At 40.3% G+C, this 21,543-nt stretch overlaps 2 protein-coding genes and 1 long non-coding RNA gene across 4 annotated transcripts in view; 2 read left to right on the top strand and 1 right to left on the bottom strand.

The window, feature by feature from the left end:
- The window catches only part of LIPA (lipase A, lysosomal acid type), a 40,266-nt gene extending 31,839 nt beyond the window's left edge, over positions 1 to 8,427 (bottom strand). The window contains exons 1-3 of the mRNA XM_079138262.1: positions 8,218 to 8,427; positions 5,522 to 5,633; positions 4,151 to 4,268 (exon numbers count right to left, since the gene is read on the bottom strand). Coding sequence (XP_078994388.1) covers positions 4,151 to 4,268; positions 5,522 to 5,626 — 223 coding nt within the window. The 5' untranslated portion in view covers positions 5,627 to 5,633; positions 8,218 to 8,427. The remainder of the gene's footprint in view (positions 1 to 4,150; positions 4,269 to 5,521; positions 5,634 to 8,217) is intronic.
- LOC306660140 overlaps positions 1 to 21,543 on the top strand; it is a 292,372-nt gene that overhangs the window by 16,244 nt on the left and 254,585 nt on the right. The gene's annotated exons all lie outside the window — the stretch shown is intronic.
- Positions 7,805 to 21,543, top strand: part of LOC306660107 (interferon-induced protein with tetratricopeptide repeats 2-like) — a 44,173-nt gene continuing 30,434 nt past the window's right edge. The window contains exons 1-2 of one of the 2 annotated variants that reach the window (XM_079138242.1): positions 7,978 to 8,035; positions 9,985 to 10,156. Coding sequence is in view for 1 of the 2 variants with exons in the window: in XM_079138241.1 (XP_078994367.1) it covers positions 7,989 to 8,035 (47 nt within the window). In the remaining variant the exon portion in view is untranslated. Of the gene's footprint in view, positions 8,036 to 9,984; positions 10,157 to 21,543 lie in introns of both variants that reach the window. The other variant, XM_079138241.1, reaches the window with a different exon arrangement.

Raw genomic sequence — 21,543 nt, 5'->3', positions numbered from 1 at the left:
TCTCCTAGTCAAATATGCAACCAGCATTTACTTGTTTTAGTCAAATAAAATATGTATTATGACTATCATGGGATCAACTTGCTCAATACTAATTACATAAGACTTTGTTCTCAAATTAAGGGACTTTGAATTTGTATTTCAGACTGGAAGGCAGCTGACCGTTTGACCCAAGGCAAGTCTCTTTCCTCTTTTGAGCCTGGCTGTCTCACTCTGCAAAGTGAGGGTGGCGGCCTAGAACACAAAGTCTAGATACCTTCAAATCCCCCTGGGGAGTGTGTTAAAACTAGAAGCTCTCTAAATCAGAGAGCCCAAGCAGAAACCTGAGGCTTTTTAGTACTGTGACTTTCTAAAATAGGCTGAGCAGATGGAAAAGAGAATCACTTCCCCATAAATGATTAATTTCTGAATTTCAGTTCCTTTAAGAAATTAGCAAATAGCAAAAGCAGCTCAACACTTGATGAGAAGGTTGCTTAACAGTGGAAAAGAGCACATGAATACTCCAAGTAGCCAAGGACCACTACCACACAGGATGGAGGTGAAAGGTACGAGGAGGGCCAGGAAGAATATTAAGAAAAGTGTGTCTTCACCCATTAGACCCATGAAGATTGTTGTCTAGCAAAATCACATAACTGTAGCTGGGCTTTAAGCAACTTCATCCTGTAAAACATGTATGACAGATGAGAACAACGAGGATGGCAGCATGGAGAGCAGTTGGCAGAGTTTACTAGAGAACATGGGCAGAGGGGCCAGTTGGCTCAGCTCTGTCTTCATGCTCTAAATGAGCCTATGCACACTGCCAGAGGAGTCCACTACAACAGGACTGAAAGATGGTCACCATTTAGCTGAAAACTCATGTTCCACAAGGAATGGGGTCCCAATAAATGAATGATATTTTAACATATCTTGTAATTACTTGTAAACACTACAGATATATAGATAGCATTATTCTGTATGTATTAAAAGCATTCATTTCTTAAATCATACTGAATTTCCATATTCCCATTTTGAAATCCTTTCTTTGTTTAATACATGGGAAGCCTTGAAAATGGAAGTCATTCAGGCCTCTCTCAACTTCTGAGCTTACGTTGGGCGCCCAGTTAAATGGTAACAAGAACTTAAGGTGTGGTTAGGGAAAGCAACAAAGTGATGAACTGATGGGATGTAGCATAGGTGGCCCGGAGAGGACCTGATAGCTGCTTGAAGATAGGCATCAAGAACAATTCTGCAGTTTCCATTCTAGGTCTCTGGAAGGATGCTGGTGCTCCTAACAGGAAGTCAGTCAGGAGAAGTGGCATGCAAGAGAAAGATGAATTCCATTTGGGGTATAAGACTTGTGTATTCTTTTTGTCTATTTGGCTTTCAATGATCCAAAGTAACAGCACTGAAAACACTGCTCTTGAATAACATGAAAGACCAGAAGAACCTCTGCCCCCATGCTTCGTCTTGGCCAAGGAAAGCAAACCTCAAAAAGTACCTATGCAGTTCTTAGGAAGATCATATTCCTTTAGAGAACTGAGTTCTTCATCACAGATTTCCTTGAAAAGTTCCTTCAAAGTTTAGCTCCCAGCAAGCACAATATACGTGTCAGTGATCCCTTGTCAGGGGCGGAGGACCTCATCAGAACAGAGAAAGAAGATGGGGATCTAATGTATTGACCAGACTTAGCTTAAAGCACTTTCAGTCTATGTTCCCCATTCTGAAGACCAGAAGTACCCACTCCCCCATCTACCAACAACAACACAAAATAAATAAAGAACATAACCCAGAGAACCAGAGGGTGAAAACAATTAAACAGGAACTTTGAGATAATCCCAGTCAATCAATTGTTGTCCCAGAGGAAAATTCCCAGACATACAGTGGTGAAGCACACGGGGAGTCAGGGGCAGACTTGGCTCTGGCACTAAGATCACCTGACACTTCTTTCTTTCTTCTTTTCTATCAAGACTCATGTTTACTTTGACAACTTCACCTGCAAGTGTGATACATACACCTCAGGCAGAGAGTCCTGTGTGTATGGAAAGAAAAGCCTGGAGGTAGACAAAGAAAGACAAGAGGAAATACATTCTCTCAGTGTGTTTGACTGAGGTTTCCACACTTTTAAACAAGGACTTACATTATATTTTTCAACTAATTTTTTTAAGAGGAAAAAAAATCAATACATATTTTTTTCTTTATATGGGATCTGAAATTAGTATAGAGGAATTGTTCTTTAAAATGAAATAAAAAGGGATGGAAACCAAGATCATATGCTCACTCTGGCATTAAATGCATGCTCTGCATGTTCTGAGCAGGGGAAAATGAGAAGCCCTCACTGCAGTTCATTACTCATTCTCTATACATACATTTATACAAGGAAAGTTTAATAGCATGTAGTTACAAACTCTAAAAATTTTTAAGATTAAGAAATTAAATTTCAAAAAGAACATTATGTTTATTCATAGTCACTTAAACATTACTAAATATCTTATTTTAGCTAGAATTTATGGGAGAAAAGAATAGGTAAATAATATTAGATTAATAGGTAAATAATATTAGATTAAGAACAAACAAAGCATATAGTGATACAAGGCTCATTTTAACACAAAAGGTTTTTAAGTTTATTTTAACAGTTTGGGAAGGAATTGAGGAACGCACTTCTGCCCAAATAAAACTTTCATTTGGAGATAGCTACCCAATTACCTTAATCTAAACCCTCACTTCCAAAGAAAGTTTCTAGAAACAGAAAATGTTAAAGAATAGGACTCATATGGAGAGATGGTTAAGTAAAAATCTGTTATTCTTATATCCATTTAGCAGTTTCAAGTAGTCTGTCTAGAAATTCCTTCAACTGCTTCAGAAACCAAAGATTCATTTACCTTATAAAATGAGAGAAAAAAGATATACATATATATATGAAGATATATATACATATACATATTTTTTTTCTTTTTTACATGTTTTTAAAACCCAAGTCTACAAACACTTTTATATATTCCTGGTGAGAGTAGTTGTCAGTACATACACACATGGAAAGCAATTTAACAATATCTATCATAAAAACAAATTCATATATTCTCTGACCCAAAAAATCTAATTTAGAAAATGTATCTTGTAAATATATAAACCCTTGCATATATAAAGAATTTGGTTTTTGTTTTGGTTTTTTATAGCAGCAATATCTGTTAACAGAAAACTGAAAATAACTCATTTATAGAATGCTTGTTAAATAAGTCACGGTACAGCTACAGAGTGGAATATTATGTATTTGAAGACCAAGTGTTCTGTGTACTGTATGGAAAGACCCCCGAGACACCAAGCAAAAAATTCAATGAACAAAACAAGGTGCATGGGCTGGGGTTGTGGCTCAGCTGTAGAGTGCTTGCCTGTCATTTGTGAGGCACTAGGTTCAATTCTCAGCACCACATATGAATAAATGAATAAAATAAAGATCTATCAACATCTAAAAAATTTTTAAAAAAGAAAAAAAAACAATGTGCATTATATGACCTTTTATGAATTTAAAAGGAGGCAAGAGAAAAAATAAAAATCCACGTCTACATTTATTTCTAATGAGACTTTTGGAGTTAAAAAGATAAAGACAGAAGGATACATGAACAATTGAGAAATGAGGAATGAGATAGGAGGGAGGTATTTCACTATGTGTCTTTTTATTCTCTTTGATTTTTGGACTATGTGAATACATTCTACTTAATACTCAAAACATCTCAATAAGTAAGATGCTTCCTTATAAAACAAAGAAAGGAGACATTTCATTATATCCTCAAAGGATTTTGATCTGTGAACCTTTAAGCAAAATATGAAATCAGTTGAATCATCCTTACTTCTTTTTTAAAAATATTTTTTAGTTGTTGAAGGACCTTAATTTTATTTATTTACATGTGGTTCTGAGGATTGAACCCAGTGCCTCACACATGCTAGGCTAAAGCTCTACCACTGAGCTACAACCCCAGCCTGCTCATCTTTACTTCTTTAAAAGCATTTTTCTATGTCTCGAATAAATACCATATATTTAATACTTTGACTTAAAACTCATCCTATTTCAATGGTTTCCACTTAAATCTGAACTTGGTTACTGACATTAAAACCAGCCAAATCCCAGCAATGCTATTACTTTTAAGAGCTCTTCTATCTCATTTCAGAAAACACCCACCTTTGTCAAAATTGTTCTTCCTTCCATGAGGGATTCGGTGAAGGCACAGAATATACCCATCTTCTGTCTCAACTACATGTTCCTCAGCAGGGAACCCCCAGTGAGTGATGATTTCAGTCTGGGAAGATAAAAGACAAAGGGCATTCTGTGGACAGAATCTGAGGCAATCTCCCATGTTAACAGGCAACGAAGAAGACAATACAGCGATGATACATTCCAAGCTTTAAGAAATCAATTGTTACAAGTCTGCTCAATCTAAAAGCCAACAGTGCATCATGAGAATAAATTTTCATGACCACAGGTGTTAGGTTCAACTTCAGTTTCATCTTTCTAGCATGTTCTACACCAAGCATAGCTATTTTGCCATAGCTTTGGATCTTATTATTTCCATCCTGTTTACCAGGTACAAATAAATACTCTATGTCTTTCTTTCCTAAATATGTCAACTAACATCTTCCTTCTTTTAAGAGTTCTAATCCTAGGAAATAAAGCATAAAACAATCCATTTGTATCAATGGACTAAAAAATTACACTAGAGTATCAAGATGCAGTAGGGGGAAAAAGCTAAAAGAACAAAGAAGTATGATCAAATTCACTTCTCCATAAGGAAAGATCCAAAGGGCACAGTAGCTTAATGGGATATAGATGAATTTACAGATTAATGTAATAATAAGTGCTTGTTACCCTATCATAAATACTTGGAAGGATTTAATTTTATTATTCTTATAGGAAGGAATTTGTTAAAAGAAGGGGAAGAAAAAGAAAAGTTTGGGACAAGAACTTAATCTTAAGAACCTATTATTATAGGGCCATACTCTCTTGATTACTATGAATTTTTCTCAGTCTCCAAGGTTAATGCATTCTTCAGTTGGATCACTGAATTTGTTATATTGAAGTTGCTGTTTCCTTTAGTCTGTATTTTTCTAATATTTTATGCCAAAATGAGGCTTTTCCAGATTTGATTGTTTACTTAAGATTAATAATTTTGAAATGCTTTAATTAATCAAGGGGCTATTGTTGTTTATTTCTTCTAACAATTTTTTTAGATACTTTGATTTTAGTATTTAAGTATGCTCCCTGAACATTATGAACCATGATCTTTTTCCAATATATTCTAAAACTAGCACTCAGAAATAAAGTTCTTGCAATAAGTTCTGTGCAACTTCCAATAGTCAAATGAGGTTCATTAAATATACATCACCTTCTAGGAAAAGCCTAGCAAACAGTATCTAAGATTCAGAGAAAGAGAAAAACATAATGAGTTATAAAGAGATTAGAGTTGTGGTCTCATGTAGCCCATATAACTCGATTTAAGGAAACAACATTCACAATAAGTTGCATTTTAAAAGTATGTGACTTTGAAAAACTTACTACATTCATGTATGCTTCAGGATCCACAGCTGCCACCTCCCATCTGGGCCCCTCGGAATGCAGGATCCCAAGGACAAAACAGATTGCCAACCCCAAGAACTGCATTTTCACTCTGTATTTTTAAAAAATTAATTGTTATTTGCCCAAATTTTATTACACAAAAATGCACTGGTAGATTAAGGGTCCCATAGAACATTCTGAGCCAGGTGTAAGGCAAATAAAAGTTAGGTGAAAGACAAATATGAAGCAATGACTGCAGCCCTATCTAGAAGGAGAAAATGAGGACTTCTTTTTCACTAAAACAAACAAACAAAAACCCCTCCTGATCTGTCATCCCCAGATAACATGTGACCTTTGGAACCCAGCACTTGCCTCCTCACCACAAAGTTAAATTGTTCCTAGGGAGACAGCAGGAGGCAGAACTTAGAAGCAGACAAGATGAGAAAAAGGAAGTGCCATGAAATTCTGGAACCTATTAATTTCCCATCTTTCCCTCTCTGTGAGTTAAACATTCTTAAGTTTGGTCACTATTAGCTTTTGCCTCCCATTATCTACACATTTCTGCTTTTGCCCCCAAATGACATGTCAGGATTCAAATCTGTCACTCAACAAAGCTCCATCAACAAAGCTCATCCTAGTTTCTAACTCAAAATAACTTAGCACAGCAAAGGCTGGGGGAGGGATGTGATTCTTCTAAGGATGCCAGATGGTTAGAGGAAATGTTGTGACTACTACCCAGGCTTCCTACATTTTTAAAAAATAAATACAATCACTTACAAAAATATACACATATATGCCCCTACAAAACCTTACACAAAAATGTTTACAGCAGCTTTGTGTGTAACCGCCAAAAACTAGAAAAACCCAAATGTTCCAAGTGGATAAATGAATCATGCTATATAAATACTACTGAACAATATAAAGGAATGAACACACAAAAATGTGGCCAAATCTCAAAGTAAGTATACTGCATAAAAAAGAAAGAGACAGAAAGACCCCTTGGATTACCAAGGGGTACACAAGGAACATTTTAGATTCATAATATTGAATAATGTACCGATGGGATCACAGATGAATACCTGTGTCAAACTTAAAAACTCTACAATTTAAATATGCCCTGCTATTGTGTGTCAATAATACCTCAACACTATTGCTTAAAACAAACAAACAAAAAAAACCTTGTGTTTAAACCAAGTATACCACGAGTCTTCAGAAATTGGTTCTTAGAAAATTGCAAAAGTGAATTGATTCCCTTCTGCTGATGCAATTCCTTCTAGTTATTTTTCTAAGCAATAGCAAACCCTGAAATTCTAGACAGGAGGGAATGTTAAATTTTGAGTTTGCATTGGCAAACAAGCCCATTACTTTTAATTACAAGTACATCTTTATGCAGTTAGGAAGTGCTGTCGAGCCCTGGACTATCTTGTATAATAAATATGACCTCCCCAAATTCCATTACAACTACTACACAATAAGGATAAGACTGAAAAGGAGGGAAAAAAAAGTATTACCACAATTTAAAATAAAGAAGATTCTGGTAGCAGCTGCTGTCCACATAGTGTCCATTCCAAAGAACCTGGACCAGCAGACCAAGGGGCATTTCATTCATTGACAGCTGAAGTTTACTCCAATGCAATGTCCTCCAGTTAAGTTTCCTCCCCGCACAACACTTAATTTCTCAACATACTAGATAAGCAATTCTCATCAAGGAAGAGATCGTTTGAGTTCAAAGGGGGGGGGAAAAAAACCCTCTAAGTTGAACTCAGGGTGCTACTCTGAACTCCTAGCACCTTTATCTCAGTTCTTTTTACTTTGTAATAATCCAGTTAATTGCCGGCCTGCCTTTATTACACCCCAGGCAAGAGGGAAGAGCCTAACTTTGATTTATCTTAGTATCCCCAGAACCCAAGCCAAATGTCAAGCACATATTAGATGCACAATACAGGTTTTGAATGATGGGATGTGGTGGTCCAACAGTTCATGGCAAAAGGGCCCAATGCAACTTGTCATTTAGTTTTCTAGCAAGAACAGCAACACATAACTGCTAAGCTGTTGCAGTGTGTCAGGCCTTAAACAGAGCTTTGGCTGCCCGTTGTCAGTTAACAACCCAATGGCAGTTCAATTAAGTCCACTTTTCAGGAAACAGGAGTCACACCCGAATAGGAAACAAAGCGCCAACTGGTTAAACCGCAGTATCCCTGGAATTTTAACCAGGACTGATGCTCAAGTCTGCTGTTGACCACGCAACTGGATAACAAATTCAAAGACATAGGGCAGGCTACCTGGGGGAGATAACGGGAGGAAAGGACCAGGAGGAAGGAGAGCTGGGAATCGTGTATCCCGGCTGTCTCTGTAGAATAGGAGATCTGAGCAGATTCTCTGGTGACCCGGTCTGTCCAGGAAATTGGAGACAACTCAAGGACCAGTGAGCCACTTCGGAAAGCCCCGAATCCAGGGTGCTTGGGAGATGCCTCTGGTCACCGGTCGCAGAAAAGGAATCCGCAGATACCCCAGGTAAGATGCACAGGGGGCCAAGCAGGGAGACCCAGGCGCGCGGGGACACAGCACCCGGAGACGTTGAACCCCCTCTCCAGGCCCGTAGAGGCAGGCAGCCACCAACTCCCACGCGGACCCGCAATCGCACCCAGCGGCGCAGCTGGGGTCTGCACTCACCCCGCGCTGTCCTCCGCACTCACCCCGCGCTGTCCTCCCGGGCCGCTGCCTCGTGCCGCAGTGGCTGCTTGCGGGCGCCTGGGTGCGGAGAGGGGACTTAAAGGGGACCGGGCCACCCTGGTGGGAAGGCGGGTACCCGCAACCCCGCTCAGGCTATTGGCGCAGCCAACCAGAGCAGCCAGTCATCTGGCAGTGCCCCGGCGACTCCGCCCTGGCCCTGCCGGGTCGCTTCCGAGCAGGCCTACGAGCCTGGCCCCAGAGGAGCATGCGCGGTGAGCGGTTGGGGAGGCGTGGCGGCCGCGTCTAGGTCGCCAGGCCCCACCGCACCCCAGCTCTACCCGCAGGCTGCGGATCTCGTAGCCGCTGCCTCCTGCTCCGCCACAGGAACACCTGCAGGGCTGGCACCCATCACACCCGATATGGAGTACATGGACCGTATAATAAATAAAAACAAATTATGGGCTCCATATAGGTTGCATAGCTCATATTACCAAGTTGTATATCTTATTTTTATTACTATTAATTTTTTGAAAAGAGGAAGGACATGAATATTGGATGTGCATATATTATTTATTAATCATTTTATTCAATGAAAGTTTTTTTTGTTGTTGTTGTTTTGTTTTTTTTTTTTAGTACCTATTAAATGCCAGGCATTATTAAACCTGGGGGTATAACCGCCCAAGTTCTTGTTCTCCCACTTTTTTTTTTAGTGGGAAGAAACACTATTAATAAATAACTATATAATGTATGAGGTGGTGGTAAGTGCCATGAAGAACAATAAAACAAAGTCAAGAGATAATGGGGAAAGATGCTATGTACAGTAATAAGGGACTCTGATTAAGTGACATCTGAAAATAGACAGGAAAGAGTATATGGGGAGCCCTGTGGTGATAGGGGAAAGAACACTCTGGAATGAAAACAGTCTCATATTCCTGAGGCTAGATTATGCTTTGTACATTCTACAAAGAGCACTGGGTCAATGCAGCTGCATCAGAAATGTGCATCACGGAGGAGGGAGATCAGGAAGTACTAGAGATAGCTAGGTAACTTGGGGCTCAGCCATCAAGATTTCCCCTCTCCTTTTGACCAAGATGAGAATCCAATGAAAGATTTTCAGGATTTTCATAGTCTGGTTTCCACAGAGATCACTCTGGTTGCTGAAGTCAGCCACGGAAGCAGGAAAAGTAGAAGGCTCCTGCAGTGATCCAAGCAAGAGTTAATAAAGGCTCAGACAAGGGTGATGATACAATGGAGGTGGAGAAAAATGCTCTACTCTAGGTATGATCATAAAACCAAGCCAACAGGATTGCTAGTGGATTGGATAGAGGTATGAGAAAAAGAAAAGTGCCAAAGATGGCACTACTACAATTAGTAAAGTGGGGTGCCATGCATTAAAATGGACAAAGTGCCAGAAGAACAGCTTGAGAATGAATTCAAGAGTTCGTTTTAGATGTATTGATTTTGAGATGCCTGTTAGAGAACTCTACCAGCTAAAGCCACAGCAGAAAAAGAAATCACTTGAGGCAATCCAAGCAGAGGAAACAGTTGCATAGATAATTGAATGATTGAGAAGCCAGAGTTTGGGCAGCACCCCAAAGATTATTAGCAACAGTGGAAGGGCTAGGTAAGGACGTACTGTCATCAGAAATCAAAGGTTGAGCTGCTGCCTCTGCCACACACACTACTCAAGGACAAAAGCGGGGAGTTAGAAATACCATGGCGTTCCCTTCCTTCTGCCCTCCAACCTCCCACTAGTCTCTCCTGTAGATCAAATACAGTCTCTCCTGTAGATCAAATACTGGCTGGTGCAAAAGCATAAGAAATGCAGGCAGTGAGGGCCAGACCTTTTCACCTTCAGAGACACAAAGTAAAGCAGAGCAAGGAGAGAGAATAAGTTTGAGAAAAAACGGCAAAGCTCAAAACGTCCACATGGAGGTGGTAAGTAGACACCAGGATATACAGGTTAGTATTCAAAGTTAACGTCCAGATAAGAGATATAATTTGGGAATATGCAGTTTAGAGACAGAATTTCAAGCCATGAGCTTAGATGAGTTCCCCTATAAAATAAGCATAAACATAGCAAAAGATGTACAGAGATATTCAACAGAAGACAATTGGAGAACTAAGTGTCTGTCATACTTGATGATAAGTGGGAAAAAAAAATTTTTTTTTTCTCAAGGAAGAAAATTACCAACCCAGGGAAGTGTCAATGATAGCTTGAACGAGTGAGCACTGAGACATGAGCATCGGATTTGGCAAACTCTGTGTGTCAGACACTGTGCTAAGCTCTTTACAAGGAGCCCCATTGCCCCATTTTACAGGTGAGTGAAAGAATCACCCACTCAAAAGGTGCATTTTCCCTGGAGTGAATCCCCAAGGGATCAGAGAGAATGGGGCAACCTTGTAACATACGTGGTACTAAGTAGAAGATTTACAAGGCTGTTGCCTCAGTATTAGAGCAAAATTTGCACTAGGTTAAGACTATTTAAAAATAAGAGTACTGGAATAAACCCTCAAATGATTTCCACCAACGTAACAAATGGTTCTGAGAGAATTAGATAGCCATGTGCAAAACCTCTTATCTTATAAAAAGTCAACAGGAAATGGACCACACACATATATTTGAGAGCTAAAACTGTACCCCTTCCAGGAAAAAAAAGAAAAGGAAAAAATATGGAATTTGGATTTTGTCAACAATTTCTTAAATACAACACAAAAACACAACCTATAAAAAAATAAAGATCTTCAAAATAAAAAAAAATGTACCTCAAAGGATACTTTATAACTACAACAAAATACCACTTTCTACTCACTAACATGGCAATAATAAAAAAGATATATAATAGCAAGAGTTGGTCAGGATGTGTGGAAATTTGAACCCTCACTGCTGATGGGAATGTAAAATGATGTAACTATTTCGAAAAATAGACCAGTAGTTCCTTAAAGGCTAAACAGAGAGCTGCTATATGATCCAGAAATTACACTAAAAAAAATGAAACATTATGTGCACATAAAAACTTGTACAAAATAGTCACGGGGGCATTACTCATAATAATCAGAAAGTCAAAACAACCATATTACCCATCAACTGAAAAATGGGTGGATAAGATGTGTCAGTACAGTGGAATATTATTCTGTAACTTAACTGAAGTCTGATGCAAGCAAGCTACATGAATGAACCTTGAAAACAGTATGTTGTGTGAGGGGAAAAAAAAAAAGCCAGACATGGAAGACTACTACACTATTTCTATGAAATATCCAGACCAGGCAAATCTGTACTCATCTGTACACATGTTGCCTAGGGATGATGGCAGTAGGGAAGAAAGCGGGTTGATAGCCAGGTGTGATGGCACACGCCTGTGAATCCCAGAGGCTTGGGAGGCTGAGGCAGGAAAATCGCAAGTTCAGAGCCAGTCTCAGCACCTAATCAAAGCTGTAAGTAACTCACTGAGACCCTGTGTCTAAATAAAATACAAAGAAGGGCTGGTGATGTGGCTCAGAGGTTGAGTGCCCCTGGATTCATTCCCCAGTACCAAAAAAAGAGAAAAAATAAAATAAATTTTAAAAAAAGAAAAGAAAGAAAAGAAAAAAAAGTGGGTACAGTGGATGGGGGCATTTTTTCTTTAGGGTGATAAAATGTTCTAAAATTAATTGTGCCAATGGTCAAATATACTGAATTGTTCACTTTTAATGGGTGACCTGTATGGTATGTGGATTATATCTCAATTTGCTATCTTTATAAAACCTTATAAAATGATAATATATACTCCTTACAATTTAATAGGACTTAAAGCCCAATCAAAAGTGGGCACATCTTACTGGTGCACCCCTGTAATCCCAGCTACTCAGGAAGCTGAAGCAGGAGGATCACAAGCTTGAGGCCAGCCTGGGCAACTTAATGAGTCCCTGTCTCAAAATAAAAGTTTAAAAAGGGTTGGGGATGGAGTTAAAAAAAAAAAAAATTGAGCAGACACTTTACCAAAGAAGATACCAAAGATAATCCATATGAATGACAAATGTGGAAATATGCTCAACATAGTTAATCATCCGGAAAGATACCCTATCTCTAGGGGTTCAATAAATTTAGTGACTGCCCTGTTAGGATGCAATTTAAAGATTTCTTTCTTTTCTCTCTTTTCTTCTCTTTTCTCTCCTCCTCCTCCTCTTCCTTCTTCCCCCACCGCCACTGTAAACTGCAGTAATCAAAAGGTTGTGGACATGCAATTGAAACTACCCAGTAAAGCAAGTCACAGAGAGAAGGGAAGGAGCAGTCATGGGGGGAATGGACAGATGTTCCATGCTTTAACCTCTGAGGGCTAATTCTATTCCAGACTTTGCAGTTAGTCCTGTCATAAAAAGTGATGATGACTGGCAGTGGTACCTCCCAGCACTGGAAGAGTTCTAGAAATTATTGGAAAAAAAAAACACATTAATTCAGAGCAACACAATTGCCTTTGATTCTCACTGGCAACGTTTATGGACACCCACTAAAGACCTAGCCCTAAGCTGATGAGTGAGGCCAAGACTTCAATGCACTCCCACGCAATGTAACTGGGCACGATGCCCAACCCAGAGGTCATACCCCGAGGCCTTCTGCTCTGCTTCATGTACCAGCACATCAGGGCCATCAGAGTGTTTGAGAAATGTGAATTAGTGTCTAACAGCTAGAAGTCAGAAATGTACAAATAAAAATATATAATTCTGACTGCTCTTGAAAAGCCTAAATGGCACCTGGGCCCTCACTTCATTCATTTGGCAACGATGGGCTGAAGAAAAGTCACTTCAACAAGAGCTCCGGTGCTGTTTGAAATGCCTCCCACTCGTTTCTGCCACATGACAGGGGCATGCCCTCCTACCTCCGTGGGCACCTAGACCGGCAGGGTCTGGATGATGGTGTGGTGTACAACAGCCAAAACTCATGTTGAATGTAATTACCTCAACAATGTCATAAAGAGGTGGAACTAAAGAGATGATTAGGTCACAGGGTTCTGCTTGTGAATCTATTCATGTCCAAAACACCAGAGTAGGTGTTCCTGTGGTTGCAGGAATGGGTTCCTTATGAATGCATGAGGTTCAGCCTCACCCTTCTGCCTCATGCACCTGCTTGTCCCTCTGCCACACAATAATGCAACAAGGAGATTCTTCCCAGGTGCCAGTGTCATGCTCTTGGAGTTTCCATTCTCCAGAACCACGAGCAAATAAATCTCTTCCTTATAAATCAGCAGTCTCAGTTATTCTGTTAAAGTAGCAAAATGGACCAAGACACAATCATATTTGAATTTAGGTTTGGGATAGTGTTTATAACACCTTGAGTCCAAATGCCTGTGGTTCTAATCCTCAGAATAATTTCATGACATAGGTGCTAATATTATGCCTATTCCAAAGATGAATTAGAGACACAGAGACATTAAGTAACCTGCACAAAGTCACACAGTCAGTCCAGGGAGGAACTAGGATTTTCTCTGGGTAACCTGCCTCCAGAGTTTGTGCTCTGAACCAGAGCACATTTGAAGTCCAGGGTGTTCCTCAAAGAGCACCATAATTTCTAAATGCAGCAAAATCCTATATGTTATAAGCACTGCTCAGTAATTAAGTTGACCAATAGTCCTTTGCATTATGGCATCTTGGTGCTCAGTTGGCTCTGTCCTGATGCATGGTCAATGTTGAATATAACAGCCAAAGGCTTCCAGGCCCACTACTTGTGCTCTGCTCCGAAAGCACAGGAGCCCTGTCCAAAACCTGCCAAGAGGAAACATGTCAAGATTCGTGCTCCTCAATATGTGATCCACTGGCCTTCTACACCAGCACCACCTGGGAACTTGCTCAGTAGGCTCATATGACTGATCCACTTCTTTTAGGATAAAATATGTCTTCCTTTAAAGTTCTTATTGAAGACATATGGCGACATTTACTTTGGTCTCCTTGCCAGCTTTGTGCCACACAAGATTGTGCCCGCATTGTGCCACAGGAAGGGTGTGTAATCTGTTCCTTCCCTCTTTCTGGGCTTTTCCCTTCCCACTACCCAAATCCTTGCTTGTCCGAGCCAGAATCAGGGGAAGATGGGATAAAGGAATGGAATTTCATCTGTTGGTTTTACATATTTTGTACTGAGAACATAAGTATTTTTATTATTCTCAGCAGACAAGCACATAATTGCTATCTCTTGTTTAGCACACACACTATTCCATCAAATTCCAAAAGAATAATTATAACACACCATCTGACAGCTGCAAGTCACTTTGCAGACAATCAGGTATTAAGTCAATGGAACTTGGTCTCTGGTGATCCTTTCTTCAGTGACCTCAGGCCATCTCTCTCTCTCTCTCTCTCTCTCTCCTCCTTCTCTTCTCTTCTCTCTCTCTCTCTCTCTCTCTCTCTCTCTCTCTCTCTCTCTCTCTCTCTTTCTCTCTCTCTCTCTCTCTCTCTCTCTCTCTCTCTCTCTCTCTCTCTTCCTCTCTCTCTCTCTCCTTGTCTCTACCTGTTCATAGTCTAAGATGCCTATATGAGCTCACAGTGAGAAAAAAAGGTCATGGAATCTGAATCTTTTTTCTTGTCTAAATCACAGATTTTCTAAGACAGCACCTGGACTTTTTTTTATATCTCTATTCATCAAGTGTGATCACTATCCAAAAGTTTAGGTGCTTACTATCCAGAGTGCTCCATGAACCAGCACAATGACATTACCTGGGAGAATAAGAAACTCCAACCTCACTTCAAACCTGTTGAATACGAATCTGCACAGTAACGATGTCCCCCGGGTGACTCACATGAAGACTGTTTGAGGAGTTCTCTTTACAGGACTCTAATTCAGAGATTCACCAATATATAAAACAGTTTCCCCGAATTCTAGTAATTTGCATTAAGACCATTATAAACCCTTTGCTCACATTTGATCAGAAATCCTAGTAACCTGTGATCTAGGATCTCCTCTTATTTGACAATCACTTTTTGTCAAGGGACCATATTAACTGCCAAGCCACTAAATGCCAAGAACATGTGCAGTTAGATAATAAGTCACTTTAAAGCATGCCAACATATTGCTGTTGACATCTGAGGCACTAGAAATGGGAAAGGCAACAAGAGCTTCCAGCAGTTCCACGAATTTCCTCGTCCTTCTCTCCCTGGAACTATTCTTCCCATGCAAAGTAAGTATCACAGTTGCAGAGCCAATTGGCCTTTACTTTCACTTCCTCCTAATCCTCCTCCTGCTCTTCCTCCTTCACTTCAACAATGCCCTCAGTGAACTGTCTTAAGTGAAAACCAAGAACATTTGATCTAGAACACTTGCCTGGCATGCATGAAGCCCTAGGTTTCATCCCAACACTGCAATAAATGAATAAATAAATAAAATACCTTATGCTTTACTTGTTGCCTACTGTCTGTCTCTCCCGCTAGAATAGTATTTCATACAAGCAGAGATCTTTATCATTTTCTTCTTGACTGTATTCAAAGCCTAGAATGGTTGTTACCTACGTGCAGTAGGCATTCAGTGAACGTTTCTAAAATTATGTCAATGAGTGAATGAAGCTGGCAACAAGATATAATAGTCAAGGGGTATGCTTTATAAACATTAAAAATGTTAGTTTCTAGCTCTAAAATTTTGGGCAACTTTCCAGAGTCTCAATTTTCCCATCTGTAAAATGAGGCTAATAATGCCAACTTTGCAGGATGTCGTGGGAATTAAACTAAAAATGTATGTAGTGCCTGGCATGTAGTAGTACACTCTCACTATGACTATTTATCTATTTACTTTTTTTATATTAAGTTAAGTATCTTTTCCCAGAGGGAAGTCCCTGGATGGTGGCGATGGGGTGTGTGGTGTCTTCCCAAATCAGGGCTCCCCAGGAGCACTATTTCTCCCGGCCTCGAAGCTGGAGCGGGAGCAAGCTCCTGGCCTGAGCGATTGAATCCGCCCCCCACTCCAACCCCCTTGGCTTCCGAGGCCTGAGCATGTGCTGCTCACTTTAGGGGACAGTGAGTGTCTGTGCTAGGGAATCCGAAAAGGACCCATGCCACAAATTAAATGAAAATGTAGAAAACAAGGCTTTTTAAACCTGTCGCCCCAACTAGGTAAGCTGCCTGCTCGAGCAATGGAGCAGCTGTGACCACGAGCGGCAGTCACACAGCCGGCTGCTCCGGTTACAGTCATTGTCCTTAGCAGGAGGGATGAAGGTGACTTGGCCCGGGCTGCTTGAGCTGACCCCTAAGGGCCGGAGGCGCCCGCGGGCCGCCCACTAGGGGGCGCGCTGCGCCTGAGCGGGCTGGGGCGGCTCCTCTCCCAGAAACCCCGAATTTGTTGTTTAAAAAGGAACACACGGAAAATTGGGCAAGTGTAGAAAATATAAAGAAAACAAAGCAACTGTCCTCAATCCCTGAACTCTGGAATTCCTATTAGTGTGCTAAGGTAATGAGTTACATTTTTTTTAAAGTAAGAGCGGGTATCAGGATTCTTCTTTTGGTGAGTGTGCCTACGTGGCCATGACTTTTTAAAATTAAAAAAATAAATAAGTTGATCTATCCCTGGATTCAGGGACAGAGAGAGATGAGAGGTGGGACTGTGTGTCTTTTGGAAAAAGGGATTCTGCAGTGGGAAGAGCTGGATGCATTCGTGGCCTTGGGTGTGAGAGCATTTTGGGGTGCTGTGAAGAGATGTTAATGTTGTGTAAGTGAACAGAGCCGCATAAATGGGGTATCAGGGAAGCAGGAACTCGGGAGGCCCCGAGCCTGAGGCCCACTTACGCTTCTTTGAAATATCAACAGACTCTTGGAGCAGATGATTGATAACATTTTGACACCATGGAAAGTGATGTGCTATGAAAAAATAGTGAAATATGGGGAGCAGAGAGGAGACTGAAGAAGAAAGAGTGAATAGCCAAGGCCTTGTTTCTTCAAGATGGCCTATGAGCAAGGGGAATGTATAGGGCCATAGTGTAACCAAAGGTCCTGTGAGTGCTGGAAGGTTCTTCTCTTGCACACCAGAGGGAGGGTACAAATTCAGCAGCAGATTTATTAGGTGCAAGCAAGGAAAGCTCCCACTGCATGAGAAGGGTCCCATTTGGTGGCTCTCTGTCTAGGGATGATAAGCTTTCATTGGAAAGTCTCTCTTGTTGGTTCTTGTTTTCTGACACAATTGAAAGTGTACGATTTCAATTTCTTATTCCCATAATGGGATTGCTTAATGTCTTTGTCAACCCGAGTTCATGGTGCACTCCTTCCTGAAAACCAAAGAATTGCTTAGGTTCAGAACAATAGGGTTGACTAATGTCAGTGTAGTCAAGGAAGTCTTCAGCAAGAGCTGAATGTGTGGGCATGCAAGCCTTAGTGGGGCCTTCCAGGCAGGCAGCCAAAAACAAACAAAAAAATTAGCTTTAGCCTAGGGTTTTTAATCTGGAGTGGTGAGATTTCTCTGAGGTCCCCACTTCTTATCTGTCTGTAGATAATTTATCTCCTGCCTCAAAAGTAAAGAAAATATAAAGGAAAAAAAAATGAATACCTGTCCACAGCCCCTGAACTCTGAGATTCCGTTTGGCATGTTAGTGTAATGAGTTGCTTTCTTAAAGAAATGGTTGACATCAGGATTCCTCTTTTGGAGGGTGAGATTGTTTTTCATTTTTGCTTTTGTTTTTGTTTTTTGGTTGTTTTTAAGAAAATAAACTAATGGGCTGGGGATATGGTTCTCAGTGGTAGAGTACTATGCTTAGCATGCATGAGGCAGGGGTTCAATCACCAGTATAAAAAAAAAAAAAAAAAAAAAAAGAAAGGAAGGAAGTAAAGAAAAGAAACTGATACATGCTCTAGATTTAGGGTTAAACATTTTGTCCCTTACTATAGGAAAGAGAGATGAGGGATGGGACTGGGTGTCTTTTAAAAGGGATTCTGCAGTGGGAAGAGCCGATGCATTCGTGGCCTTGTGTGTGTATTTTGGGGTGCTGTGAAGAGGTGCTAAGTTTATGTAAGTTAACATGAGCAGCATAAATGGGTATCAGGGAAGCAGGAACTTGGGAGGCCCCGAGCCTAAAGCCCACTTACACTTCTTTGAAATATCAACAGACTCTTAGAGCAGATGATTGATAACCGTTTTGACACCATGGGGTGTGTTACCAAAAATAGTGTAAAATGGGGAGCAGAGAGGAGACTGAAGAAGGTAGAATAAATAGCCAGGACCTCCTTTCTTTAAGGTCTGTAAGTGTGGAAAATGTATAGGGTTATAGAACAAGGGTGAACAAACAGCCCACAGGCCATGTGTTTTGGTAAATAAAGATTTGTTGGGACAGGTATTGCCTCTGACTGCTTTCACACTACAATAACAGAGTTGGGTAGTAGAAGCATTGACTACAAATTGTTCATAAAGCCAAAGGAAATATTTGCTATTTGACCCTTAACATAAATAGCTTTTACCCCTGCTTTCAAACATCATTATAGCCATGATCCATGTTCCTAGAAACCTTGAGACACACAAGAGTATAGGAACTATAGGAGATTGTGTGCCAGCAAGCCTTGGACAAAAATGTCCACTGAGGGATTTTTCAGTTAATTGAAAAGTTTCAGTTTCCCATGAGATATAATTTACTTAAATAATAACAAGGGTCTAGAATAGAGCCAAGGATTGTTATAGTCTTGTATTCTGCCATGTTTCACATATTTTTTTGCTTTGTATTGTCTATCAAAGAACAGAGGAAACCTATCTTTTAATGCCCACATGAGAATTGAAAACATGTATGGATACCATCTTTGTCAATCATTTGGGGATAATTAGATAAGAAGATGGGTGACCTCAATGGAAAGGGCCAGTGATAAAGTTCATCTAAGGTACCAGAGTCCAGGGAGGCTTCTGCATTGGTTCTTCCTTAGACAGGGATGCTCAGATCTCAGCTCTGCTCAGTCCTGAGAAGCAGCCCATGAGTTAGAGAGGCCTCTGCTTTGAAAGCCTGACAAGCCAGGGTACTTAATGTCTATATAGTATCTTGATTAAAATAAAAAGAGAGTTTTTGAAAATTGTTTTTGAAACCAGGTGCACTATCACCTGGAATCTCAGTTACCTGGGAATCTAAGGCCAACCTGAGCAATTTAGCAAGAAACCGTCTCAAAATAAAATAATAATAGCAGTAGTAGTAATAATAATAATAATAGGACTGGAGATGTAGCTCAGTGGCAGAACACTTGCCTCGCATAGGCAGGCCCAGCCCTAAGTTCAATCCCCAGTTCTGAAAAAAAAAAAAAAAAAAAGCAGCTTTTGTCTGTCCCTTAACATCCTGGATCTTGACTCACTGACCCAATAAATAATCTTGCTACTGAAATCTGGTAGGCCAAAAGCTATTTCTCCTGATCCTTGAACCATGACAAGAAACTCAGGATAAGGATAGGCAGCAGGACTCCCAGCAGGAACGGCCTTTCCATGGCTGGGAAGTGTCCCCTGTTGAGATGGACATTCTTGGAGTTTCTTTTAGAACAGACAAAGAGACAGGATGACTTAACTTGTAGATTGCTACTACTATTATTAGAGGATGCTGCCAGTGCCATTTCTTCTGCTATCATTCCAGAAAAAAAAGGAATGTTTTGTATTCCTCAACATGTTCTTCAAACGAAAAGGCATTCCATCTTGGAAGGTCCCTGCCGAAAGACTCACAGGACAGCGCCTGACTTAGGCAAGGAAGAAGCGAAGAAAACTGGGAGCTTTGTAATGTGTCAGCTGGGCCAGGATGAACTGTGTTCCCCTGAATTTTCTTCTTTGTATATTTCCAGTCAAGGGGAGTCAGGAGATGCTTTTCTGTGTGTTTTGAAGGGCACAAAAGAAGCAGTCATTTTGCTTCTTACACTCGAAAGGGCAGGTTGGTGTTTTCATGACTCCCAGCACATTGTTGCTCATCTCTCGATTGCTAGACCTAAAACTACCCCACCATCCCCTGGATCCTCCTTCAGCATCTCCCAATCCTGGGCTAGGTGTATGTTTAGCTCCACCACCATGGGCTCCAACTTCTTCTGCAGGTGGCCGGGAGGCTGTGAGAGCTCACTAGTTTCTCATCCACCCCCAGGAGGCTGCAGTTCATCCTTGGGGTTCCAGCCTGTCCTTGTCCTCCACATTTTCTCTCTCTCTTCCTTCTCTACTGTCTGCCTAGGGGACTTTGAGCTCTGGCATCAGACACGAAGACAAGAGCCTCACAGAAACTACTTCGTTAGCCAGCTCTCACAATTATAGAAGATCGATTCCTATAAGAAATAAGTTTATCTTCCTCCTGGTGGCTCTGTTTCTCACCAAACTCTGAATAATACACTATTAGAGAAACTGAGTGAAACCAGGAAGTAGAAAGTTAATATAGTTTCATTTCTGCCAATTCTGTCCCATTGAAGAAGTTATATGATTCTTGTAAGTTTCAATTTCTTTAAAGTACAGGAGTTTTACCAAGTGAACCTCTTACATTCCGTTTCAGCCAGGACTATCAGATGACTGACTCTGTCCAGATGGACCAGATACCTCATGCATAGCTCTCTCTTTGCAAAGTATGGAGATAACGCTGTGACTTCATCTATTTTTATATGATCTTTGACCATCAAATACATAGTTTGGGTGGTAGTAATGCCAACTCAGCTCAAAGCATGACCTTTTGATTCCATCATATAATTTTCCAGAGAATGTTAAGCTGAGGAGGGTTAAGATGCAAAGAGTTTAATAATGTAGGTTGTGAAAATGGATGGAACTGGAGACTCTCAAGCTAAGTGAAATAAACCAATACTAAAAAAACAAAGGCCCACTGTTCTCTCTAATACACGAAGGCCAAAACACAGTAAGGGTAGTGGGGAAGAATAGAAGTTCATTGTATTAGACAAAAGGAAATGAAGGGAAGGGAGGGGGGATGGGAATAGGAAAGACAGAATGAATTAGACATAGCTTTCCTATGTTCACATATGAATACACAACCAGTGAAACTCCACATCATGTAAAACCTCAAGAATGGGAAGTTATACTCTACGTATGTATAATATGTCAACATACATTCTACCATCATGTATATCTAAAAAAAAAACACCAAATTTTAAAAATGAAAAAAAAAAAAAAAAAAAAACTCATGAAAACTGAGATTTCGAGAACATCTGAGTTGATGGCCATCAAGGTACCATGCTACCAACTGAATATCTTGCTCTATGCATTTCTTCCATTTAACTGTTCCTGAGTTATATATGCCTTGTAACAAACTGGCAAATATAAAAAAAGGTAGGTTGTGTCATCCTTAACAATTAGGGAAATGCAAATCAAAACTCCACTGAGATTTCTTTTTATTTTTTTAAAGACAAGCACCTTTTTCCATATTTTTTTCTTTCTTTTTTTTATTGTAAACAAATGGGATACTTGT

The sequence above is a fragment of the Sciurus vulgaris genome (genome assembly GCF_902686455.1).
Source record: "Sciurus vulgaris genome assembly, chromosome: 4".
Taxonomy (NCBI): domain Eukaryota; kingdom Metazoa; phylum Chordata; class Mammalia; order Rodentia; family Sciuridae; genus Sciurus; species Sciurus vulgaris.
Note: the sequence above shows the minus strand (reverse complement) of the source record. Positions and strands in the feature narration are given on the sequence as shown.